The sequence below is a fragment of the Pezoporus occidentalis genome, unplaced genomic scaffold (assembly GCF_034315485.1).
Source record: "Pezoporus occidentalis ecotype Australia unplaced genomic scaffold, CSIRO_AGI_Poc_V1 ctg159, whole genome shotgun sequence".
Classification (NCBI taxonomy): Eukaryota; Metazoa; Chordata; class Aves; order Psittaciformes; family Psittacidae; genus Pezoporus; species Pezoporus occidentalis.
Window position 1 is genome coordinate 939,369 of NW_026913415.1, and position 26,538 is coordinate 965,906.

The 26,538-nt window shown below is 45.3% G+C and overlaps 1 protein-coding gene across 9 annotated transcripts in view; it reads left to right on the plus strand.

The window, feature by feature from the left end:
• The window catches only part of NEO1 (neogenin 1), a 186,800-nt gene that overhangs the window by 150,201 nt on the left and 10,061 nt on the right, over positions 1-26,538 (plus strand). For 5 of the 9 annotated variants that reach the window (XM_062612112.1, XM_062612116.1, XM_062612117.1 and 2 more), the window contains exons 12-23: positions 1,694-1,743; positions 2,554-2,698; positions 3,476-3,586; positions 7,826-8,020; positions 8,795-8,890; positions 9,954-10,177; positions 13,033-13,171; positions 16,327-16,434; positions 19,432-19,626; positions 20,455-20,487; positions 24,895-24,963; positions 25,881-26,028. In XM_062612112.1, coding sequence (XP_062468096.1) covers positions 1,694-1,743; positions 2,554-2,698; positions 3,476-3,586; positions 7,826-8,020; positions 8,795-8,890; positions 9,954-10,177; positions 13,033-13,171; positions 16,327-16,434; positions 19,432-19,626; positions 20,455-20,487; positions 24,895-24,963; positions 25,881-26,028 — 1,513 coding nt within the window. The remainder of the gene's footprint in view (positions 1-1,693; positions 1,744-2,553; positions 2,699-3,475; positions 3,587-7,825; positions 8,021-8,794; positions 8,891-9,953; positions 10,178-13,032; positions 13,172-16,326; positions 16,435-19,431; positions 19,627-20,454; positions 20,488-24,894; positions 24,964-25,880; positions 26,029-26,538) is intronic. The other 4 variants (XM_062612110.1, XM_062612115.1, XM_062612109.1 and 1 more) reach the window with 2 other exon arrangements.

The window sequence follows — 26,538 nt, forward strand, 5'->3', positions numbered from 1 at the left end:
TGAGCTGTCAGATCATCATGGCCCTCCAGCCTGGGGTCACCTGTGTACAGCGTACCAGATGAGGTCAGGCCTTTGCTGTCGAAGCGTGGGCTATCATAGAATCATAGACTAGCTAGGGATGGAAGGAACCTTGACCATAGAATATCCATTCCAGTTGTTGGAGTGGTTAAACTCTTCATCTAGTCTGAGTCTAAGCTTACCTTGACATAAAATGAGCTGTGCACATGGCGAGATAAGTGTGTATGAGTACACCTGTGTGCATGTATCCTTTCCTGTGTGCTGCTGATTGTCCTTCTCTTGCCACATTTGCAATATAGATGCTAATTATTAATCTCGGGAAACTTGAGTCTTTTCTTAAGGTTGCTCTGAAAGTAGGCACCAGCCATGTAAAACAAACAGCAAAAAAAGCTTAACCTCATTTTCTTCTCTTAACCTGTGTGGCTTTTTAAAGGCCCTAGCACTTAATCCCTCGTCTGTTCATTTCAGACTCTGTTCACTTGGCAAGAGAGAAGGAAAACCAGATCCTTGTTGTCTCCCTTTTACCTGTGGGATAGTGGAAGATGGGTATTTAGAATTATAGAACCGTAGAATAGAAAGGACCTTAAGATCATCCAGTTCCAACCCCCTGCCATGGACAGGGGCACCTCACACTAAACCATCTCACCCAAGACTCCATCCAACCTGGCCTTGAACGTTGCCAGGGATGGAGCATTCACTTCCTTGGGCAACCCATTCCAGTGCCTCACCACCCTTACAGTAAAGAACTTCTTCCTTATATCCAACCTGAACTTCCCATTTCAGTTTGAACCCGTCACCCCTTGTCCTGTCACTACAGTCCCTAATGGAGAGTCCCTCCCCGCCATACTTGTATTTATTTAGCTCCAGCCCAGTGTACCTCTCACTTTCTGCACTGGGGGGTGTTTTCTTAGGTATTGTTGTAGCTGGGGTGAGTTATTTGGGAAGTACATAATTCGGACTGGAACAGCCTTTACCCTGTGAGCTACATCCTGGTCCTTGTACTCTGCTGCAGCCTCAGGGACCCTTATCTCTGCTTTTGAGGTCATCTTGTGAGTCTGAAGTGCTGTGACAGGGCTTCCGCGCTCTCAGGTTCCTGTTCACATTGCCTTTTGTCAAACGGAGTTACACCGTTGTGACCAGCGAGTTGCTACAGCTAGCAAAGGACTAACAAAGAGTCTAAGTTTAAAAGCAGAACCTGCCTTTGTGATGCGCTTTACCCTTCGGTAACACAGGGATGAGCTGACCCTGAGCTTTTCCTGTTACCGAAAATCATGATCACAGAATCCATGGCTGGAATTTTACATGGGGGTTCTCAGAATCAAGCATGAATATTAAAGATTTGATTTAGAACAGTACAGAATGTGATCTCTTTTCTTAGAGTTCATGGGAAGTACCTTTAAATAGAAACCATTTGTTATTTAGATACCTTTAGTAAGTAGAGACCTGAATAAGAAGTGAGTTTGTTCTTGGACAGACAACGATACAGAAGCCTCTAAGCCAGTCAGTGCATGTCATAAAGTACCTGGTTGTATATTGTAGTTCTTATACAGTGTCTTCAACCAGAAGGGTTTGTACTTTCATAATGATTGATAGCAGAGAGCATTTGTGCATGAAAATACAGAACTTGGTACAATATGTGGCAAGTCTGGAGTTGTAATTCCATGAATGTTTCTAGTCCCCAGTGCTCCGCCACAGAATCTGACGCTGGAGGTCCGCAATTCCAAGGTAAGATGGGGAGAATCTCCTCTTTGTAAATAAAAGCTTGGCAGGGCTTAGATTTGCCCAGTTTGGGGTCTTTTTTTTCTACTGTGCTGCTTTTCAGCTGTTTGTATAGGAGAATATCTGAACGTGGTGCTTGACGCCCTAGAAACTCCAGTCCCATTGTGGGTTGTATGCATGGAATGCAGTGAAGACGATGACAATGCACCAAGGCACAGAGGCTAATTATGAAATAGGTTTCATCAGGCACAAAGGCCAGAAACACCATGGCTCAAACATGTTCCTGTTGATTAACTATTGGTTAACGTTGTAGAGTCCTGGGTGTTTTAAAGAGAAAGTTCTGCACTTGGGCATTGTGACTTTGGAGATTATGAATGGAGATTCTTTAACAAGCCTTTTATGACAACTTCCAAATATCTTCTTTACCACCTGTATGACTAAAACTAAGTAACTTCATGTACATAAACTACAGGTCAGGTAACCTGTACCCTTTAGAGAAAATACCAGTTCTTAGTGATAGATCGTCCAGTAAACCCTATCTTAAGATAACCTGAAGGAAAATGAAGGGGAAAACCAAGGGGGCTGTTTGTATCAAAATGTCTAACAGGATCGAATGCTTCGAGGTGAACTTCTGTAGGCACATGTATGACCTGGGTGGCTGCTGAATCGTAGGGTTTTACTTGTTACATACAGGCTCTGCTTTACTACATGAAAATGCAGTACTTTGTCCTGTGTCTCATGAACTCTTGGCACTAGGGTAGTTTCTGTGGCTGTGTGGGGGGTGATGACATTGTAATGACCTTCTGCCTTCCACAGAGCATCATGCTTCACTGGCAGCCTCCTCCTGCAGGGACACACAGTGGGCAAATCACTGGCTACAAGATCCGCTACCGTAAGGTGTCCCGCAAGAGCGATGTAACGGAGAGCATTGGTGGGACCCAGCTCTATCAGCTCATTGAAGGTGAGCCATCATCTGCCAGTGTTTGTTAGCACAAGGGGGGTTTAGGTGCCTTTAGTGGGCTCAGGCTGAGGTGTTTACACAGGGTTCTTACCTCGGAGGAAAGCTGAAAACCCTTCAAATGAGAGTGTGTAGGTTATGAGGTAGTGTGGGCTGGCTGGCAATGACCAGTACATAGACCAGGAGGAAGGCTTCATTTGGATCTTGTTCAGTCTCTGTAAATGATCAGTTGGTCCGAAGAGAAGGAATTGTGCCTCTGCAGAAAATGAATATGCACTTTTTAACAAGATGTTTTGATTTGTTCTCAGAAACTCCAGCTGTGACTCAGGAAGTTTTGGTTTTCTCACACAGCAGCAGTTGATCTGTGCTTGTAACTAGAGTGTATTTTTGCCAGCAGCAAAGCCTGTTGAAGATGTCCCATATATCAAATTCTAAGTGCATTTTCATGCTGCTTTCATTATTGACTATACACTCTTCCATACAGGAAACAAACTGTCTGCATAGTTTATACTCTTCACCTGGGTTTAGTTATGGAGTGGGTGGTTCTGTACTTTAACTAATTGGGAGGAATTAAAGCCAGATGCAAACAGTACCTCACAGGCTTTTCCAGTGTCACAACCCTGGGGGTCTCCAGTTCAGCTCTTGCACCCTGTGGTCAAAGCTGGGGTGTGGGTACTACCATTTCCATTCTTGACCTCCTGTTATGCTCCAGTGGCACCAGTGGGGTGGAAGGCAGTTGGAATCCCTGGTTTGCTATCTTGGGTACTCTTTGTCTCTAAGGTCTTGAACGAGGCACAGAATACAGCTTCCGAGTAGCTGCCCTGACTGTCAATGGTACCGGACCAGCGACCGACTGGGTGTCAGCAGAAACATTTGAGAGTGATCTGGATGGTAAGATCAGGAGTGTACCCATATTTGTGACATCAAAACCGTTAGAATTCATGGGCAGGACATGAATTTTATTGCCTTTTCCAAGTTTGATTGTCATTGTTGAAGGCAAACTGATTGTTTTCGGTTGGTTTTCCTATATTCTAATTGTACGATGTGCTTTATTTATGATTAACTGAAATTAATTTCTATTCTAACACAAAATTCTTGCAGAGTCCATACAATAGCTTGAAATTAAGCTCTGCTTCTACACTTCCTGTACAACTGTATAAGGGCACTAAGATTTTTCTGCTAAGAAATACCTGATTATGAATGACAGTGTCAGTGATGTGATTCAATATTTAAATAATAATACAAAGTAAGGTTCATATTATACTAATAACAATCATAATGGCCCAAATTTTATACTGTAATAAAATTCATCATGTTAATATGCAGGGGTTTGTATGCTATGAAACTGAAACTGGAGGACTCTTTTCCTCTTGCGAAGTAAAACACTGAAGATGTATTTATATAGCCCTCCAGTGAGGCTGATGAAACCATGGAAGTGTACACCAAATTGCTGGGAGTGGAGATTTAATCATAGAATCATAGAACGGTTTGGGTTGGAAAGGACCTTAAGATCATCCAGTTCCAACCCCCTGCCATGGGCAGGGACACCTCGCACTAAACCATGTCACCCAAGGCTCTGTCCAACGTGGCCTTGAACACTGCCAGGGATGGAGCATTCACAACCTCCCTGGGCAACCCATTCCAGTGCCTCAGCACCCTAACAGGAAAGAACTTCTGCCTTGTATTCAATCTAAACTTCCCCTGTTTAAGTTTGAACCTGTTACTCCTTGTCCTATCACTGCAGTCCCTAATGAATGAATTGGCTGTTGGAAGGCAGGATGTGGTTGCTGATGAGGTACAGTGCTTTTGGCTGCAGTGTGGGTACAGACTTGGGTTGCTTGTAGACTGTGTCAGATTTGACGCAGGAGCAAAGAAAGAGCGGAAAGCACTGTCTTCAGCCCTAGACCTTTGCAAACTCCCCATCATTGGTACCACGCTTCCTTAGAATACTTTTCCTGGGCTTCTAGTTTTGCTGAGACTCTTTCTAAAGAGAACATTTGCCCCACAAGAATTGTTGCTTTTGTTATTGCTCCAGTACTGGTAGCAGTAGACTAGGACGGACCTTTATCTTCCATCAGAAGTCAAGTCTCTTCCACTGCTTCATGATATGCAGTGCACAGAACCACGTTAACATCTTGTTTTCCGTACATAGGGTTTTTAAAAGTAGAGAATGTTCTGTGAAAACTGTTGACCCTTGATAGCTGGCCCAGATGTTGGTTGTTTACTACACCAGAACAGTTCAAAGGTGGGAACCTGCTTCTTGCAGAATTGAGATCCAGGTGTGGCATACAGAATTCCGATCTGTGAGCATCTCCCAGGAATCTCAGAGCAATTAAAATGGAAGAAAAATGGTTATTTTAAAAAGGATGAGGTGAATCTCGTTGGAGCTGCCTCCATGGAGCTGCTGATCCTGGTTAGACTGTTCCCATTTCAGAAAAGCATTTAATTAGTGCTCCTGCACGCAAGTTACCTTGCGCTTTTTTGTAGGCCAGTTTCCCTCTTGGCTTTGTTAAAGTAGCTGCAGGGCCCAGTGATGTCTTTCACATCTGTGTGGCTTGAGATTCAGTTCTGCTGGCAGCTGGAAGACAGACTAGTGAAAGAGCTCCAGTATTTGCTCTGTGCTGTTGGAAGGTTGCCTCGACAGTCAGCTGATGAAAGCTCTTGAGAGCCGGGGCTTCAGTCTTTGTGTTAATGCAAAGTTGATGCTTGACTTAATACTCATCCTCTTGCTGCTTACTCTTCACTTCCTCATCAAGAGCAGTGCAAAGCCCGGTGTTCAGGGTAGAGTTGTGTTTTGTAGTTATTTTAAATGCCTTTTTAGAGTTGAAATCCCTTTCATCTGTGTCTGTCTTCCTCTAACTGGCTGTGACACAACCTTGCAGCTCTGAGAACCCGCTCATTCCCCAAACCTCAGCAGAGCTCTGCACATAGGCAGCACTTACACATGGTACTGAAAGTGTGCTCTGCTTTTGAAGCAGAGTTCATTGTACTTTGCCAGAGGAGAGCATCAGGACTAAATTTAATCAGGACAGTGGGAGGGAAAAGGAAAGAACCTTTTCATTCTGTGTGGGCTTTGCCATTTTCATTTTTGTCCAGTGGGAATGTTGAAATTAAGGAATTCTCACTTTCTTTATGCATATTCTTTTCAATGAATTAAGTAATAAAAACTTCACAATTAATGTTACAACATAACACGGTGTCCATATGATTCTGTATACCTGCATGAGATCTTTCTATCTGTGCATGCTGGAAAAGAAGGTGTACATGCTGTTATGGAGCCAGGCTGAGAGAGCTGGGCTGGGTCAGCCTGGAGAAGAGAAGGCTCCTGAAGGGGAGACCTGAGAGCAGCTCCAGTGCCTAAAGGGGCTGCAGGAAACCTGGAGAGGGGCTTGGGACAAGGGATGTAGGGACAGGCCAAGGGAAATGGCTTGAACCTGCCCGAGGGGAGACTGAGATGAGCTCTTAGGCAGAAGCTCTTCCCTGTGAGGGTGCTGAGGCGCTGGCACAGGGTGCCCAGAGAAGCTGTGGCTGCCCCATCCCTGGCAGTGTTCAAGGCCAGGTTGGACACAGGGGCTTGGAGCAAGCTGCTCTAGTGGAAGGGGTCCCTGCCCGTGGCAGGGGTTGGAGCTGGAGGAGCTTTAAGGTCCCTTCCAACCCAAACAAGGCTGGAATTCTATGGTACTTTTTATTTTTCTCTCTTTACTAAGCTCATGTGGATAATTTCAGGACCATGCAAATCTGTTTACAACCAAGCTTTAATTTCTCAGGCTTACTGGACATGTGAGACTTAACTCCCTTTTATTCCATTGAATTTAAATAGAAACTAATTCACTTTCTGGTGTCATCAATGGAAATGGGAGCCAGACTCTTACAGTTTAGTTTTAGGGGGGCCGTGTCGTTTTGCAGTCGGTGCAAGTCCCCCGAGGAGCCCATATGCCAGAGGTGTTGAACAGTTGTGCAGAGTCTCTCCCCTGTGCACTAACTCGTGTGCAGTTAAAAATGTCCCCTCCCGTATTGCAGTGCTGTAGCTTTTCTGTAGTTAATAGTTGTGAACCTCAATTGATCAGCGGTGTCAGCTGGAGACTGTAAACTCCCTGGGCGAGCAGGCCAGTGGCATATTATGATCCAAATAATCCTCCTGTCGCGGTGCTTTATTAAATGCTTTTAGAGAACCGCTGCATGTTTCATTAAAATGAGATCCCTGCAGGAAGCACAGCCCTCGGAACTGGTGCTGGTTTAGAGCAGGGAACTCGCCTTCTACCTGCACAGAATTATTTATCATCTGCCGACATACAGCAGGCTCCAGTGGCCTGACAAAAGCTCTTACTTAATTTGGGGGACGATAAAACAAGGGCTTGGACACCAGTAGGTGCAGCCGTGCTTTTAGATTGCTCTGAAGTTCTACTCGGCAGTGGGGAAAACACCATCCAGTAAAAATACTTGGGGATTTCAGTGCCATGTTGTGGAAGTTCTTCTGTCGGGGATCCGCATCCCAGTGCTCTGGTGGATTGTGAGGGGATTTGTGTTGCGTGTGGTACAGGTGCATTATAGTTTGTGAATCATGTTAAAGAGGCCCAAGGATTTAAACGGTGACAAGTGTAGGACAGACCAGAAGAAACCTTTGTAGCACATGCAGCAGTGGTTTATGGACAATTCTTAGAGCTTTGGAATAGTTTTTTGAAGGCCAGGAGTGTTGCTTTCATCATTAGGATGTTTTCGGTGTAATTATTGTAATGCCCTCAGGTAAGTGATGTGATGGAGCTGGAAGTAGATTGGAGGGGAAGGACGTGATAAATTTCATGGCTGTTTGAGGAATGACAAACTAGAACATGCACAAACATCAGAACATCTGCCTTGACGCAGATCTGATGCTTCCCTTCAGTACAACTGCCCTTTCTTTTAAACAGAGGGTCTATTAAAATGTATTAGTCTACAAATCTGTGTTAATTTTCTTCTGCTTATTAGAGGTCTTTGCTCTCTCTTGCACAACAATGCTCCTCCTTTGGAGCGTATTCATTTCAGTACAGACACAGAGTAAAGTGCTTCGTTTGACCTTCCTAGCTCGTAGCTCTTTATGTAATTACCTTTATTTATAAGGAATCCTTTCAGTCCATCATTTTTCTTTAACAGAAACCCGTGTTCCTGAAGTTCCCAGCTCCCTGCACGTCCGTCCCCTTGTCACCAGCATTGTCGTGAGCTGGACTCCTCCTGAAAACCAGAATATCGTGGTGAGAGGCTATGCGATCGGGTACGGCATCGGCAGCCCTCACGCCCAGACCATCAAGGTGGACTACAAACAGAGATACTACACCATCGAAAACCTAGGTATGGTGAGAGAATCAACACTCGTGCCCAGGTTTTACCTCTCAGTGCTGCCACAGTTCTCTAATTATGGAGTTAGAAATAACTAATACTGCATGTGTGTTCTTAAGGCGATCTTGTTCCTTATTGAACTATTGCAGTGGATGCCACACTGTGGATAAATTTCAAATAAACTCTATTTTCTGATGATAAAGAGGCAGAGGAATAGCCCTTCCCCCCAGCCCCAGAACCCTACATCCACTGAGTTTGAAGCACAGTGCGTTTTGATGTGGTGCTTTCCTTTCAACACTTATTAAAACGCTTCCATGCTGAGCAGCGTTCCCTGGTTCTCCTTCTGGAGCTGCAGAACAGGTGGCCTGAGGCAAAAAAGAAACTCAAATGTCACCAAGATACAGTGGCATCTACGTGGAAAGAAAACTGGAGATTCAATCCTCCAGAGAATTCTCTGTGTTAGGTAAAATATCCTGAAAGCAAAATAAACATTAGTGTCACAAACTATGGGAAGTTCTATGAAAGAGGAGTTTTGAGTGATTTTATCATAGAGCAACTTAAAACAGTCATTAAAGATGTTTTTCCTCACTGTTGTTTTGGCTGTACTTGAGGAAGGTTTGCTGAGACTGCAGACCTGTGCTGTAGGAGAACTTTGGAGCACTAACAGAAGGTCTGTGGAAATTCAGCCTAAGGATTTCATGTATTCCTGTCATAAAATACTGAACAAAGAGGAGAAAACGGGATTCACTGTGAGCTTGACTTAAGGCGTTTGTTCTTTCCCTTTAGACCCAAGCTCCCACTATGTCATAACCCTGAAAGCCTTTAACAACGTTGGGGAAGGGATCCCTCTCTACGAGAGCGCGGTGACCAGGCCTCACTCGGGTAAGGGCGAGGGGCTGCTCTCAGTGTCTTGCACAGCCAAACTCCTCCATGAACTGCACGAGGCTGAGCTTGTGGTGCTGGTGTGTGACCGAGTGGCCTTGCTGTTGTGGTGGTTGCGTTCACACGTCCTCCATTCATGGAGCCACCTCAAATTGGCGTCATTTGTACGTTACAACACTTACCTTTCAGGTGCTAATCCCAGCCTGGTTCTCTGTGCAGCCTGTGCCAGCACCTCACCACCATTACCTCGGCACACATCCTGTGGGTGCAGTTCTGAAGGCCCTTGTTTTGTGTTTTATAGTATAGACAAGTATAGATTTTTGAGGGTCTTTTACACTGAGGTTTTGAATGTGATGCCTGCATTTTCTTCCTCTAAGTCTCAGTGTCTTGTCACTTATGCTAAGCAAGTTCCTGCCATATGTGTTTCTTGTAATACATTAATAAAAGATTTTAAGCAGAGAAATTGGTTTGCAAGCAAGCTACTACATTGCTGTAGCTCAGTGTGCTCCCTGTTAGACTCTCAGTGTCACACAGTCACTCTGTGTAGCTGGAATCCTTGTCGGTTATGAAGATTTGCAGTTACTGCAGGTCTGTGTGACGTTGGGAACTTGAGCACCATCAAGAGTCTGTAAAAGGTGCTGGGAGTTCCCCTTCATTTTTATGAAGTGGTAGTTACCCAGCTAGGAGTTCAGCTCTTTTTCCTCATGGTTTTCTGAAGGGGAGGGATCAGTGGACATTCAGTCAAATATAGTTCAAATTACTACATGTTGGGGGTTCTTAGGCCATGGGTGAATGCACTGAACACTAATATGTTAGGTGTGTATATATCTTAGCATATATATGTTGTCTGACTGTCTTAAGAAGGGAACACGATGCAAGAGTAATTTTATTAGCCTGTCTTATGTCACCTATTAACCTGGCTTTTCTCTCTTTTTCTCCATTTCTCACCTTTCATTTCATTGCACAACCCTGCATTTCCCCTTTTTGTTTTTGTTTTACATTAAAATGCCACCTTCTCCCTTTTTAATTATAATACACTACTTTTTACCCATCAATTCCCTAGACACTTCCGAGGTTGATTTGTTTGTTATTAATGCTCCATACACTCCAGTGCCAGATCCGTCTCCCATGATGCCACCAGTGGGAGTTCAGGCTTCCATCCTGAGCCATGACACCATACGGATCACTTGGGCAGACAACTCTCTGCCGAAGAACCAGAAGATCACAGATGCTCGCTACTACACAGTGCGCTGGAAAACCAATATTCCTGCTAATACCAAGTACAAGGTATCGGAGCTTCCCCAGCACTAACACAGCTGCCTTCAGTCAGTAACAAGCAGTTTCATGTTTGAGGCAGGGTTAAGTGAAGCAGAGTAAAGAAAGACAAGGGCTGAGGAAGCGGCGTAGAGGTGGGCTCAGTTTTATTTGAGATGTCTGAACCGAGTTCACAGAATCCCAGCCTGGTTTGGGTTGGAAGGGACCTTAAAGCTCATCCAGTCCCAACCCCTGCCACGGGCAGGGACACCTTCCACTAGAGCAGCTTGCTCCAAGCCCCTGTGTCCAGCCTGGCCTTGAACACTGCCAGGGATGGGGCAGCCACAGCTTCTCTGGTTCACACCAGTTCTGCTCAGTTAAATCATTGCTTCAAAGATTCATCTAGACTTAGTGGAAGGAGTTGGTTTTGTGTTCGCTTTTGCATGTGTGGGGTGTTGGTGTGAGTGGAAGGGCCACCATGGGGAGCAAAGGTGAATGTTTCCATGGTTACTTTCTGCTGTGGAACCATGGAAACAGTGACAGTTTCATACTTTCTGCTTCACCCAGTTGTGATCACATCCATAAATGGGGACTTACCTTTAGAGGAGCCAGTAACACATTAGTAAGGAACATGTTACCAGTGGCTTCTCTCCAGGTAACAGATCTGAATTCCAGGGGAGAGTCATGCAGGGAAGATACCCTGGTGTCTTTATGTTTCCTTTTGCAACCTTTCCTGTTCATACAAAGCTGACAGTGAACTTTCCCTTTGGGAACTGCATGGGTACGACGTCTGTGACAGTAACTTCATGAGGGCCCTGCCTCCCTTGATTTTCATCTGGTGTTCTGATTTGAAGAGCAGAGTTGGGGCTTGCTTTATGGCTTTGCATTTTCTTCAGTCAGTTGGTTGGATCGTTTTTTAGGTTTCAGAGTTCTCAGGAGGCCTCAAAACTGCTGACTTCAGATTTCACATTAGAAATGAGACTCAAAGGAAATGGTTGTTAAAACCTCCAGTCAGTGGAGCTCCCTTTATGCTCTCACAGAGCAATCTTGGTACAAACCAGGGTTTTTTAATGGAAATGAAAAGCTGTGTATATCTGTGTTCTCCCTCTAAAGGCAAGTTACTTGAGCCCTCATTCCCGTGTCCTGTTGAGGGGATGTCTCAGGAGTGGTTTATACAATACTGCAGCTTCATTAGTTAAATGCTAGGAAATCCCACCCTGTGGTAAATGAAGTAAATGAAGCAAATGAAGCTTCTGGTGGACAGTGGTGGTTACTTTTAAGAAAGGCAAAACCTTTTTCAGCAGCGTTGCTCCATCAGCTGCTGCATTTCAGTCAGATCTTGGGTAACTTTATGAAGCGTGAGCTAGTGTGCTGCTTGTTGCAGCCAGCTCTCGCTGCCTTCCTGTTTCTTACATGTTTGGGGGCTGTTGGCCTGTTGCATCGGAGCTCCTCTGATCCACCACCTTGCACGCAGCAGTTGTATGCTGGTGTCAGTTCTCTGGTATCCAGTGCTACATCAGCTCAACATAAAGTCGTTTCATCCATCCCTCTTGTCAGTAAGTGGGATATTGGTATAGTTCATTCATGTTTCCTACGTTTACTCCCCACTTCTGCACTGTTGCAAACTCACTGAGGAAGAGTAATGACTTCAAACACAAGTTAAGAGGTTCTGCTTTTACAGAGCCTTCTTTCCTTAAATTTGTGTAGGAGCAGTGTCAGTCTAGAGCACATAAACCCAGGAACAGACGTGATGCAGTTCCTGAAGCTAATAAACTCTGCTGTGCTTTGAACAGTGTCAGGCGTCTTTGTTGGTGGAGCAGGGTTGTCCTACTCACAGGCTACCCAGGATGTATTGGTGTGCACTCCAGTGTAAGCGGAAGTATTAAATCTTAACTTGGACCTTTAGGACTGTATAAAAGGAAAATAAACTTTACAAGGTAATATTTATGAAGTTTATTCTCTAGTGGTGAGCAGTGTTCAGTACCATGGGACAGTTGTGAGCTTAACAGTAAGTGGGGTTGAAAAACGAAGAAAGCAGGAAAGTCTCCTGCTCCAGTTTAGCCTTTCATGTGTCACTGCCGTTCAATGTGATGTGCAGGGAACACCACCTAGTTTCAAAGGTGTAGATTAAAACCACAATTTGAGCCTGTAAAAAGGACTGCAGCTACGAGCAGACAAGTGGTACAAACAGAATCGAGTGCTTAAGTGTGGTTAGGCATTTCCCTAGGGATTGTGGAGGGGAAGAACTGATGTGTTGTTGTTCATCAGGGGTGCATCAGCTCCTAATGGAAAGTGTAGGAATCACAGAATCAACTAAGTTGAGAAAGACCTTTAATATTTCTTAAAAAATCTTAGGATTGATGGTTTTAAAATCTTAAGTAGAGAAGATTTCTCCTTTGAGCTTGTCCTTCCTTGTACCTTCAGGTGGGGTTGTACCTTTGGTTTTCACGTGTGTTAAAAATTGACTGGAAGTTGTAGCAGGAATGTGGAAGGCAGAGATTTCAGGCAGGACTGTTACTGTTAGCTGGGCTTCAGTGCTTTCCCTCGCCAGATCAGTTAATGAACTGCTGTAAATGAACCCCCCCTAATCACAGTGATTTACCCTGCTGCAGAACACGTGTGCCCAAGACCTCGTCTTGCTTTTTTTCTTCCCCTTTAATTTCTAATTGACTGCTGTTAAATGCTCTTGCTGATTGCAGAAAGCATTTCTAGTTGAGGATGAAACAACTGCGCTTTAATTCTTGATGAATGAATTTTCATGGCAGAGCAAAACCATTACAGATTTAATGACTGGTTATGAAAATGCTTTAAGCACTTACCTAAGCCAAGGGCGTTTGGGAGCCAGCGACTGATGCTTTCAGAAGTTACTGACTCTGTTTCCCTTTCAGACTGCCAACGCCACCACTTTGAGCTACTTAGTGACTGGGTTGAAACCAAACACCTTGTATGAATTCTCCGTGATGGTGACTAAAGGGCGAAGATCGAGTACTTGGAGTATGACGGCGCATGGAACGACTTTTGAATTAGGTACTCCTCTTCTCTCCCTGGAAGGGCCAGCAGTCCCAGTGAGATGAACGGAGTATGCCACAGTTCTGGGAGAGGGAAAGCATGTGTTTAAAATGATTATGCTGATGAATGCTTGCTGGGAGGTTCTTATCTTTATAGCTTAGAAACTGATTAAAATCAACAACAACACACTTCAGATTTCAAAGGGGTGATTGCATGCAAGAGAATTTACAGCAAATTACAGAGGAGTAATGAATAATGTACCACAGTTCGTGGGCAGGAGAGAAGAAGGAAGTGTATGCTTGGAGCATATCAGAGCACGTTAATACAAATACAAAGAAAATACATAGAATCATAGAATAGTTAGGGTTGGAAAGGACCTTAAGATCATCAAGTTCCAACCCCCCTGCCATGGGCAGGAACACCTCACACTAAACCGTGTCACCCAAGGCTCTGTCCAACCTGGCCTTGGACACTGCCAGGGATGGAGCATTCACAACCTCCCTGGGCAACCCATTCCAGTGCCTCAGCACCCTCACAGTAAAGAACTTCTTCCTTATATCCAATCTAAACTTCCCCTGTTTAAGTTTGAACCCGTTACCCCTTGTCCTGTCACTGCAGTCCCTAATGAAGAGTCCCTCCCCAGCATCCCTGTAGACCCCCTTCAGATACTGGAAGGCTGCTATGAGGTCTCCACACAGCCTTCTCTTCTCCAGGCTGAACAGCCCCAATGTTCTCAGCCTGTCTCCATACGGGAGGTGCTCCAGCCCCTTATTATCCTCGTGGTCTCCTCTGGACTTGTTCCAACAGTTCCGTGTTCTTTTTATGTTGAGGACACCAGAACTGCACACAATCAGCAAATAATAATTAAAACCTGTCATTGTGCTGATAGAGTTACAGAGGAGGCGCATGAGGCAAGTGAGCTAACAGAAATCCCAGTAGAAGTTAAGACATCCAAATCAACCCTAAATTCTTGTGCCTTGGAGGCATTGCCGGTGCAGTCCTCAGTGCCACAGAAATGCTGGAAGCTCGGGGTACAGAACAGAAAGGGGTTTATAGATGCCAGGATGAACTTGTGTCTGCTGAGTACCCGGGAGGTGCGGGACCTGTGCACCTGACCTGTCCCTCATTAGCTCTTTTTATCCTGCAGTGTTACATGATCTTTGTGCAATTAAATTGACTGCTTATTATGCTTAGGTTTCTCTTGATATGAACTGTAAGGATTAAGAAAGAGCCTGTCCCACTTAGCCTGTAGTTCTTACACTAAATAAAATACAGCAAAAAGAAATCAGGCACACAAAGAATTAGTTGAGATGATCCAAATAACTCTATAGCAAGGCATAAGAAAAAGTAAGACCAGGTTAAAAGCAGAAATCTAACTTATTCTGAAGCCCCATAAAGCTTTAGTGGGCTTCAGTTGCTTTTGAAAACATTGTCTTCATTTTTGGTGGGAAGTCCATGATGTGGAGGCAGATCTGGACTGAAGCTCCTTTCCCTTTCCAATTACCGTGCCCATCCCAGGTTATTTGGTGACACGCACACAATCCTCATCCATAACTACATGGGGGATGGAAAAAGTTGCAGGAACGAAGTTCTTGAAGCAGCATTTGAAACTCGGAAATCTGCAGAGGGAGGGTGAGATACAGGAGACCTCACTTCATCTGAATAGAAAGTTAATGCAGGATGGTTGTAAAGGATATCTGCAAATGTGACCTAAAGCTTGGAAGCCAAGAAACAAATAACCCCCAGAAGGCTGAATGTCTTTTCTCATAATGGATCTTGTGATTTATATCACTCACAAATTCCATAGTGTGTGACTGATGGTTTTGGATACCCCTGAGTAGCAGCGTTGTGTAGGACTTGCACCTCAGCTCCTGCTGAAGGAAAACCCAGGATACTGGGTTCAGTGCTGGTCTGTGGGTTAGAAATCTCCTGTAGGCTCGTCCTGGGGTTTGTTTTAGTCTCAAGTTTACTGTAGGGCCTGGAGTTGTGCCTTACGGCCATATGTTTGTTGAGTGTGTTTGTAAGAGTCTGGGATAATAGGTACAGTAACTGTTGAGCTTTTGCTACCCCTGGATTCCCCCTGTTCCTGTGCACAGGGTTAGTAGGCAGCCATCTCAGAGGATGTACGGATTAATTTCCAGTGGGCAATATCCCTAAAGCTCGTGAAATGCAGAAAGCCCTGGAAGCACTCCATGTTACTGTTACAGTGTTAAATATCCACAGCGGATTTACTTTGCTAGAAGTTACCTAATTAGAAGTCTCCTGTTTTCCACGATGTGGCTGTGCAGAGCCTGGCCTGCTCAATGCACCTTTGGAGATGCTGGCTCTGTGCAGCCAGATGCATTAATCTGAGTCCCAGCTGGAAATCTCAGTTCACAGCAAGCAAGGACTCGCATTTCAGGCCTGCGCTGCAGCAACCTGTGCCATTTCCTCAGCGTGAGGCAGGAGGAGGCTGATGGGAGAAGGGAGCACGTTCTCCTTCTTTCTTTCTCTCAGTCTTGCTCTCTGGCAGCCCAAGGAAGAGGGTTGGACAGGTGTGCTCCACAGATAGCTCTGGATTTCAAATGGTGAGGCAGATTTCCTTGCAAATTACACTGAATTCTTTGCTAAAGTCAATCAGCAACTGTGGATTATGGTTCTAAATCTCAGGTGGGCTTCCTTCCCTGGTTCAGGTTTAAGTGGCAAATTGGCATTACTCAGTCCCACCATAAACCTGAAAATATGGAGGTATTTCATATAAAGCATACTTATTTCACACATCTGTGTCATTTTTATGGTGTCTGAAGAAATTCAGTTGGAAGTCATTGACCCCAGCCGTTAGAGCTGTACAGTGATGCTGTGGTTTTGGAGACATGGGCTTACTCAGTTGTGAATCACGGTATCTGTTGGCAGAACCATAGAATAGTTTGGGTTGGAAGGGACCTTGAAGATCATCTGGCTCTTCAGAAGCAGGTACCTCCTCCTGGAAAGGAGATGCTGCACACCAGGTGGCATTTGCTGGTTGAATGGAGTAAATCAGTAAGACCACCACACACAGTGGTGGATTTATTTGAAGACGGAATGTTCTGAGATTTTACTGTTATATGTGCCTTTTTCAATGGTAAAACAAAGACAGATGTCTCCGAGGTTACTTGTATCTGTCCAGTGACACGAGTCTGTCTGCTTGCTTGCAGTTCCCACTTCTCCTCCCAAAGACGTGACTGTGGTGAGCAAAGAGGGGAAACCTCGGACAATAATTGTCAACTGGCAGCCTCCATCAGAAGCCAACGGCAAAATCACAGGTGCAGTTTGCATGAGCAATGAAGTCTATACAAGATGCTGGTTAGCAGCAGAATATAACATGCATAACCATGTGAGCATGTTCCATAGAGCGAACCAAGAGGTGTTTACCTTTGTCAGTCTCTTTAGTTGTTCGGATTAATCATTTACTTTCGTACCCAGTCAAAATATATTAAGATAGAAAGTAACAGCAGTGTGAAATTGGAGGTAACCAGATAGAGAATTGGAAGTTTAAATATCTTAATAACCTTTGTCTCCATCAGCTTGTGCTCCTCTAATGGCATGCCTCCAGAAATCATAGAATAGAATCATAGACTCGTTAAGGTTGGAAAGGACCTTAAGATCATCTAGTTCCAACCCCTGCCGTGGGGGTAATGCCTCTGGCCCCTCAGAAATTTATTTAGGAGAACCCATGCCAGTGCTTATTGCTATCTTTGTGTCATCTTTGTGGTGTGGAACAGACTTAAAGTCAGTTATTAGTCCCTTGACAAAACCATTAGGAGTAAACTGTTACTTGTCTCAGTAACTACATCACTTCTACGTAGGAGAAATCATTTTACAGAAAATATTACTGTTTCCCTTTGGTAGTTTCTGCGTGGAATCCCATTTCTAAAGGCTTCCCAAAATAGTTCACTTCCATTTGCTGTTTGCTTTTACCTCAGACTTTATGCTTGAAGCACCTTTAGTGGTGCAGAGTTTGCAGTGTGGGGTTTTGCTTTTGTTCTCGGAATCAAACCTTTGGAAGCTGTCACCACCGGAGATCGGGTAAGATTCCAGGCAGGACACTCAAGCCAGTTGGATCTCTCTGAAAAGGCAGAACACTGGAGACTTAACCCTTGGTTACAAAGCCAGTTCTGTGTTATTATCAGCAATATGTTTTTCCTCTATATAGGAAAGACGCTTTGACTGGAGAAACAGGAGCCTTTATCATAACTACAGGTTAAAGGGCTTGGCTGCTAGTGGTCAGTAGGGGTGGGAAACAATAGGCACGAATAGCCCCAGCCTATATATGTTCCTGAAACATCTCCTTGCAATTTCTATTCTGTGAAACAGAACCTGACCTTTATTCATAGAGTATTTATTAGGTTTTGCGTAAGTAGCAGTTTACAGCTAAAAAATACATCATTCTGTGGTGAGTCTGAGTCTCCCAAATAGGAGATTCAGTTTACCAGAACAAGGCATTTGGCAGGGATGTGTGTGCGCTGGGTGCCCTCTGGTGGGAAGAGCCCCTGCAGTGAGAGAGGCAGCTCCTCACAGAATCATAGAATAGTTTGGGTTGGAAAGGACCTCAAGATCATCCAGTTCCAACCCCTGCCACAGGCAGGGACCCCTTCCACTAGAGCAGCTTGCTCCAAGCCCCTGTGTCCAACCTGGCCTTGAACACTGCCAGGGATGGGGCAGCCACAGCTTCTCTGGGCACCCTGTGCCAGCGCCTCAGCACCCTCACAGGGAAGAGCTTCTGCCTAAGAGCTCATCTCAGTCTCCCCTCTGGCAGGTTCAAGCCATTCCCCTTGGCCTGTCCCTACATCCCTTGTCCCAAGCCCCTCTCCAGGTTTCCTGCAGCCCCTTCAGGCACTGGAGCTGCTCTCAGGTCTCCCCTTCAGGCGCCTTCTCTTGTCCAGGCTGCCCCAGCCCAGCTCTCTCAGCCTGGCTCCAGAGCAGAGCTGCTCCAGCCCTCGCAGCATCTCCATGGCCTCCTCTGGCCTCGCTCCAACAGCTCCACGTCCCTCTCATGGTGCTGCCCCAGGGTCGGATCAGGACTGCAGGGGGGGGTCTCCTCAGAGCACAGCAGGGGGAGAATCCCCTTCCTGAGCTGCTGCTCATGCTCTGGGGGTGCAGCCCAGCACACGGGGGTGGTTCTGGGCTGCAGTCAGTCATTAACTCAGCTTAGTCCTTTCTGTCCACTAAACACCACCATAAAAACAAAGTGATGATGGGATTCCCTGCCCTGGAGAGCATGTCTGTGGAATGCTTGTCTTTTTTCAGCTCTGACCTCCTTTTGATGTGTATGCAATGGATGTGAAATGCTGAACTGTGCTAGTCCGGGTTCCAGATGCTTGTGCATTGTTATAGTTGCTGACAAATTGGCACAGTCACGATTTAAGTCAATATTCTTGTGCCACTATACTATATATGGTGCTTTTAACTGTCACTAGAGATATCTGTGTGTGTGTATATATATCTCTATGTGTATATATATATATGTATAAAAATAAATATATATATATAAAATATTGCCCCTTCTTGGCCTAGTTACAGGTATGTTGCTTTGTGACCTGGACAAGTTGCAAGCATTAAGCCTTCTCCTTACTATAACCCCAGCCTGGCAGTGTGTGGGACAAAGAAGCAGCTGGAGACCCAGCCCTGTAGTGGTGCAAGTGTTCATTTTATGCTGGGGCTCTGTGTTTCCTATATTAGAAAAGTTACAAAGCTTTTACTTCATAGCGGTTTGTAATTGCAGCGTATTCAGTAACAAAATCTCATACCTTTTCCATGCCTGTGACGTGCATAACTTCAGTTCTCTTCTGATCATCACCTTTATTTAGACCCTGAAAAATAAACCCATTATAAACCATTGAGCACATGCTCTTCAGCTCTGCATGAGAATCTTTTGTTGTTTTAACGTTAACTGGTTTTATAAATATTAATACTTTGAGGATGCTTTAATAACAGCTTTATGTTATTTTACGTTATTTGGTCTATGAGCAGGCAAAGAGATGGAAAGGAAGAATTTCTCCACATCCAGTGAACAGGGGTCAGAAGGAATTTTGACTTTTCAGTGGCTTTTTTCCTCTTAACCCAAACTTACGAATGGTTTAAAACTTAAGCTGGGCTGGCTGGCTAAGACTTGAATGCATTCTTAATCTCTGAAAAAGTAAGAGAAATCCCATCCTCATTTAGCTGTGTGTAATGAGAAGTCAATAGAATATGTTCTGTGAGGTCTTACCACTGTCCTGTTCGCTCACGTGTAAAATCCTTTTGCTTTTCCCTCTCGATAGGATACATCATTTACTACAGTACGGATGTGAACGCTGAAATACACGACTGGGTTATCGAACCCGTCGTGGGAAACAGACTGACCCATCAGATACAGGAGCTGACCCTCGACACACCCTATTACTTCAAAATTCAGGCCCGCAACTCCAAGGGCATGGGGCCAATGTCTGAGGCAGTTCAGTTCAGGACCCCCAAAGGTAAATCACCACGGAGGCCTCGGGATCTTCCTCTGCTTTTCCTGATTGCAACTCCTGTAAGGTCAGGGTAGTGTGAATTTTGTATCTCATAGAATCCCAGCGTGGTTTGGGTTGGAAAGGACCTTAAAGCTCATCCAGATCCGACCCCCTGCCATGGGCAGGGACACCTCACACATGCGGCCCAAGAGTCTGTTCAACCTGGCCTTGAACACTGCCAGGGATGGAACATTCACCACTTCTTTGGGAGCCTGTTTAAATTGGAAGAGGCAGGAGGAGCAAACGGAGTTTGACTTCAATGGAATTTTCTATTTGCATATAGTTAATAGATAAGCAAATGCTGCTCAGCTGCTTGATTCATTGTGGTGTTTCTCAGTTACTGGTGGGCACTCAGGTCTCACCTAGTTATAGTGTCCTAAAGGTGGTTTTTAGGAAATCAGTTTTTAGATGTTTTAAGGTTGTGGGTCTTGTGTGTCACGCCCCAGCAGTACAAAGCTGCAGGCTTTCCAGTTGGAGCCAGCAGTGCAGCTGTGTGCTGGTGACTTGGATGTCACAGCGGGAATAATGAGATAGAGCAGCTCTTAAATCAAGAACTAATGAAGTGGAACACATGCACGTTGCTTGGGAAAAAGTACTCGAAGGAGAGGAGAAATATAAAACGTTAGGAGTAGATTTCTTGAAGGGTACCTTTACCATGTGAGCACTGGTGGTTAGAAATGGGAGCTCCCCCTGGTCTGCTTGGGCAATGTGCAACTTTGATTTCTGTCTCTCACGCCTTCAAGCCTTGTGATCTTTCTCTTGTTTTTTCCTCCCCTGTGCTTGTCCCACTAGCTGAATCCTCAGATAAAATGCCTAATGATCAAGGTAAATGAACAACCACACTCTTTTTTATTCCAGCCTTCACACGTTTTGTTTTCCCTGTCCATGTGCTGTTGTTGCTTGCTGTCAATGAAAGAACTGTCTGCTGCTCTAACTGTAAATGAGCGAGTTCCTGTTGTGCTCAATAGTGGAAGAGCTGGAAGTCCTGTTTGTGGTTGGGGTGGTAGGGATATAAAGTGATCCCTGCGGTCAGATGTCACATGAAGGGACAAGCCTGTGCCAGAGCTGAATCACTCTATCGAAGGGAATTTGGGTGAAGTGCAACTGCAGACAGCCCTCTGACCACTGAGGCAAGATCTCAGTACATTGAGGTGGAAGATCAGTCACCTAATTGGCACAAGTGTGGTTTTCTGAGCTCTTCAGCTCTAATTCTGGTCATGACAAAGGCAATATGCCTGCTCTGGGAAGGGTTTTTGCAAGAGAGATTCTGCTTGTCAGCTCCTTCAAACTCCAGGCGCTCCTGAAGAGCACAGCATTAGCTACTAAAAGCCTCAGGTTTTAAACCCCTAGCTTGAAAAATGGCAGCTTTGACTTCATGACATTGAGTTATAAGGTGGATGTCCCGGGGCTGTTGCTGCTTTCTTCCAAATAACCTACAAGCCCAATAAAAAGGGAAAGAATTAGTCTAAAGGGATGAGTTTAAAAGGACATTGGCAAGCACTCAGACACACAATTCAATAGATCCTAAAGGGGTTGAGCATGAGGGGTTTTTTCACTTGCTTTTCAACTTGTTACTTAGAAGTAATTTATTAAATATGCTTTTACCTTCTGTGTGCCATGTGATGCTGCTACTGGGCAGAATGGGGTAAATTCATATCCAGCCTTGTGTAACAGAGCTGCAAGCTGAGATTCAGGTGTGTCTCAGGGGAAGAGACCCTCATGGTGTCATTGGCAGTGCTCAGCTGCAAGAGGAAGGGAATAGGGGAAGATAAAAAGGTCTTACATAGAAGCTGCTATTTCCATTCTGCACTAGTCTAACCTTATTTCAGCAGATAACTAAAGCTTGTCATCCATCGTTACCATCCTGAAGTAGCATATTCTAGTAACAACTTGATTCATTTATAGATTAGAAAACTCTACCTAAAAGCCATGAGAATTTTGTTTCAGAATTCCTAGAAGAGCACTCATGGATTATAGATCCTGGTAGGTTAAATGTAGAAAAGGAGAAGACAAGCTGGAGAGAAGAGCCTGTTTGGTGACAGTACCGCTGAATTGCAGCATTGTGTCCTTCAGGAAGCAGTAGGCAAGTTATTTGAGACTGGGAAGAAACAGAGCTGCAGTGGGATTGACTCTGGCCTTAGTGGTTTTCCTTTTTTTCTCTCCCTTACTTTTCTTCTTTATTAAGCTACATTGTTCTCCCTACGCTTCTGTAGCCCAGAGCTGGTACTGAGCTCCCCAGAATTTAAAGGCTAAACTGCTGGTCCCTGGTTTCAGGAATTAGGTAGTGAGAAGCATCTTGGTCAGGTTCCTAATCATAGACTCAGACTGGTTTGGGTTGAAGGGACCTTAAAGCTCCTCCAGCTCCAACCCCTGCCACGGGCAGGGACACCTTCCACTGGAGCAGGGTGCTCCAAGCCCCTGTGTCCAACCTGGCCTTGAGCACTGCCAGGGATGGGGCAGCCACAGCTTCTCTGGGCACCCTGTGCCAGCGCCTCAGCACCCTCACAGGGAAGAGCTTCTGCCTAAGAGCTCATCTCAGTCTCCCCTCTGGCAGGTTCAAGCCATTCCCCTTGGCCTGTCCCTCCATCCCTTGTCCCAAGCCCCTCTCCAGGTTTCCTGCAGCCCCTTTAGGCACTGGAGCTGCTCTCAGGTCTCCCCTTCAGGAGCCTTCAATTGTCCAGGCTGACCCAGCCCAGCTCTCTCAGCCTGGTTCCAGAGCAGAGCTGCTCCAGCCCTTGAGCATCTCCATGGCCTCCTCTGGACTCCAACATCTCCATGTCCTTCTTATGCTGGGGTCCCAGAGCTGAACACAGTACTCCAGGTATCTGAATTTCATCCTAGTTTGAATCCTGGACTTGTATCTTTAATTACCTTTGTGATTTTGGAGGTGTGCAGGTGCTGACACCACACAGTCAGCGCCAACATCAGGCATTCCTGAGCTGCCACAGGTAATTGTTCCCAACACCCTTTGAAAATACAGCTGTTTGCAGAACACTGCTTCCTCCCTATCGCTGCCTTCTCATCTTTTTATCATTTCCATATGGTTTATGTCCTTTGTCACCCATCCTCACACATAGGGGGGTCTGTAACAGCAGCAGCTGGCTGCGTGAGGGTATAGATGGTTCAGAGAGAGCAGACCCCATGATACACTGCACCACCTCAGTGTGTTTCACCCATGCGTACTACATGATCCCTGCTGCTCTGTGCAGGTGACTCTGTGTATCTTGTTATCTCCTCCATTATCTTAGGTCATCTGTTAACTTCAGGAGCAGTGATTTATCAGGATATTGAATTCCCTTGGCCAAGCACAGGTCCTTGCAGTACTCATGAGAAATATCCCTTGTGAATAATGACTCTGCACGCACAGTTCTTATTCTTATCGGTGAATTTGTTGTTAATCTTGTTATTAGTGCCACATGGCTTTTTTTAGGATGCTATTTTTAACCAGGTGTTCAGGGAAGTGATTTATGGAAGTCTAAATACAGCGTGCCAGCATAGCTGCTGTTAGCAGCCACGTTCGTGGGCTGACATTTCGTGTGTTGGAAAATACCTGCGCTAATAAAACAGAAAGATGGGCATGAAGTGTGCCACCATCTCTGATCAACCACCAGTGCCATGATCTTGCCTATGTTGAGGCTCCAGCTGCTGCACCAGAATTTTATAGGGTATCTGTTTGTCCTTTGTCAGTTATTTTTATTGCCCCCTCCCCCTTCTCCCACTTTTCTGGTGCTCCAAGAGATCTTCAGGGCCAGGTTCAGCAATTCAGCGAATCCACCTAGGGTTGTTTGATTTTCACATCCTTTCATACAATAGAAGCTGTTTAAAACTCACTTGAATTAGTGCGTTGCTGCTGCAACATGATTAGTCCAGGACTTCAGGAAGAGCAGGCAGAGTCCTCTCCAGGCTGGCACGTGCAGTGCGTCTTTTTGAGTCTAGATTTGTCCTGCAGTATGTCTTCATTTATTGTAGACTAAATCTGACTCCTCTCTGTAGGGTTGCTTCCTACTGCCCTTCCCAGGGCTTACTCAGTGTCCTTGCTGGTTCCTTTTGCTGGTTTTCCCAACTGTCCTTATTTCACAGGGAGCAGTTTACAGGCTTTGGCTTCAGGTTCCATTTGTTACATGTCCTTTACCACCTCCTGACTAGGATGGGTTTTTAACTGAGAGAATTCCTTCTCCTCGTTGTGAAAGTGCCAAATTTGCTGATTTTGGGGCAGTTTGTGCACAACAGTGTAAAAATGGCTAAAGGATTATGGATTCCTGTAACCAGAGGAATGCCTTCTTTCCATCTTGCCGCACATTTACCCTCCTGCAGTATTTTCCTCATTCGTGGTCATTTTGCATTAGTGCAGTTTAATGGCAATGCAGAAGTAGAAGAACCAGGGCTTTGTGTATCTTTATCTGTAGGCAGCTTTCTGCTAACTTAACACTAGAGGCAAACTCATGACTTCATGACTTGCAGCAGCAAGTGATCTAAGTTAGAGCTGAATCATGCAGGGAGAATACCTGGTAGAGTACCAAGAGGACAGCAGCTCAGCAGGGAGGTCAGCTCTTGCACTGAGCACCGAGGAGCCCACGAGCAGTAGCCAGGGTTCAGGAGGGGCTGTGTAATTTGCCTTAGTTTGTAATTATTGAGGTGCAGATGGGCTTGCTTCCAGCATCAGCCTTTAAACTTAAAGCTTAGAAACAGATTTGTTCTCCCAGGTTTCCCCAAAACACATTTTGTGATGCCTCATTGTCACTTGTGGTGAAGGTGACATGAGCAGAAGAGAATGAGGAGAAGCTGAAAGCAGGTTTTTATGGATTTCCCCTGGTTTTGATCCTCCATTTATTTCCAGTCTTCCACACTGTCTGTAATTAGGTATTGGGGAAAAAAAAACCCATGTAATTACTGCTTTGAGATAATTAACTGTGCAAGTGTGGCAAAGCCATTTGCCTCAATATAACCTGTGTATTACTGCACATAATATTATGTTTTAAAAATGAGTAACAGGAGAGGCTCCTGAGCTTACTTGGGAAAATAGTAATGTGGGAAACTGGTTATTAAATAGCTCTTTTGAAGAAGTGGTTCTCAGGGAGAAGCACAGCTGCTGCTCCAAGGCAAATCCTGCTGTAGGGAAGGGAAAAGGAGGAAGTTTGAGAAGAGCTACCTTAGAGATGCTCCAGTGCGTGTTTATGTGTGTGGGTGTGGATATATATGTATATACAATTACCCCCTGCATCCCCTTTTCAGCTTCAGGGTCTGCAGGGAAAGGAAGCCGCCCCGTGGACATAGGAGCAGATTACAAACCGCCGCTGGGTGGTAAGTGCTGTTCTTCAGTCTAAACACAGTGTCTTCTGGTGTTTCACCAAGTGATGCCATATCCTCCCGAAGGTACTCATTACATCTGTTCGAGGAACTTTTTCTCTCTATGGTGATAGTTGTTCCCACTCAAGACATCATTTCCTACTTCTGTCGTAGTGCTCTTGCCTGCTGTGTGGGGTAGATGGAAAAATATATCATTGCTTGCATTTACATTTCAGTCTGAAGCACGATAAGCAGATCGTGTTCCCAGTTTGGTTTTAAATAGCTGCTGGAGCGCACAAGTGTAAAATTAATTCAGGAAGAACATAGTAGGAAGTTTAAAAAGTCATCTTAATCCTTCTCCTGATCAGCACTCTGCACTGTGGAAGCCTTGCCCTAAGGTGTTGCTTGTTAGCGCGACATGAAATGCGAGTCCTTCAGAGGAGGGTGCCCACTGTGGAACACCAATACCAGTTCTAGGGATTTCTGAGCATAGAATCACAGAATGGTTTGGGTTGGAAAAGGCCTCAAGAGCATCCAGTTCCAGCCCCCTACCACATGCAGGGGCACCTTCCATTAGAGCAGGTTGCTCCAAGCACCATCCACCTTGGCCTCAAACACTGCCAGGGATGTAGCATTCACCGCTTCTTTGGGCAGCCTGTTCCAGGGCCTCACCATCCTCACAGTAAAGAACTTCCTTGTGTCTAATCTGAACTTCCCCTGTTTCAGTTTGAACCCATCACCCCTTGTTCTGTCACTGCAGTCCCTGATGAAGAGTCCCTCTCTGGCATCCTTGTAGGCTCCCTTCAGATACTGAAAGCTGTGCTGGGGTCTCCACACAGCTTCTAGAAGTCTTTGTTGGGGTCTGCTTGCTTTTGATGAGGATTTTTTCTGCATGAAAAATAACCCCTTTCTCTCGTCTCAAACTCTTCCAGGCAGTAACAGTCCCCATGGAAGCCCAACCTCTCCCTTGGACAGCAACATGCTCCTTGTAATCATAGTGTCCGTCGGAGTGATCACCATTGTGATTGTGGTGATAGTCGCCGTCTTCTGCACCCGTCGTACAACTTCTCACCAAAAGAAGTAAGCTGTTGGGGTGGCACTGGGACAGCTGTCCTGCCTGTGGTGGCGATGATGATGATGATGATGGTCATGTTCTGTATTCCCTAATCAGCAGAGTTTACAAACCAGCAAGAGTTTAGAGGCAAGCTGGGGCAATACCTTAACGAATACCTGCAACTGCTCCTCTCTGAGGAGGGTTAAAGTAGTGCTTCCAAGCACTAGCCAGTCCTTCTGTTCAGAGCTGTGAGAGCTCTCACTTCTGTTCTTAGCAGGTGTTTTATGGTGTGGAGTTGCTTTATAGGCTGTGCAGGATAATACCCAGTTTTTAGCTAGATGCTGGAGTGGAACTGGAGCCTGGTGCTGGACTCCTTAGAAAAGTGTTCCAAAATACAGATGGGTATCTGAATTCTTCCCTCATTTAGAGCATCTGAATTCAGACTACAGCAGCAACACTTCCATGTATAGGCTCCTGACGAGGTTGTTCCTGCGTGTTCTTTCAAAAGGACTGAAGAGAGCTGAAAGCTTTTTTAT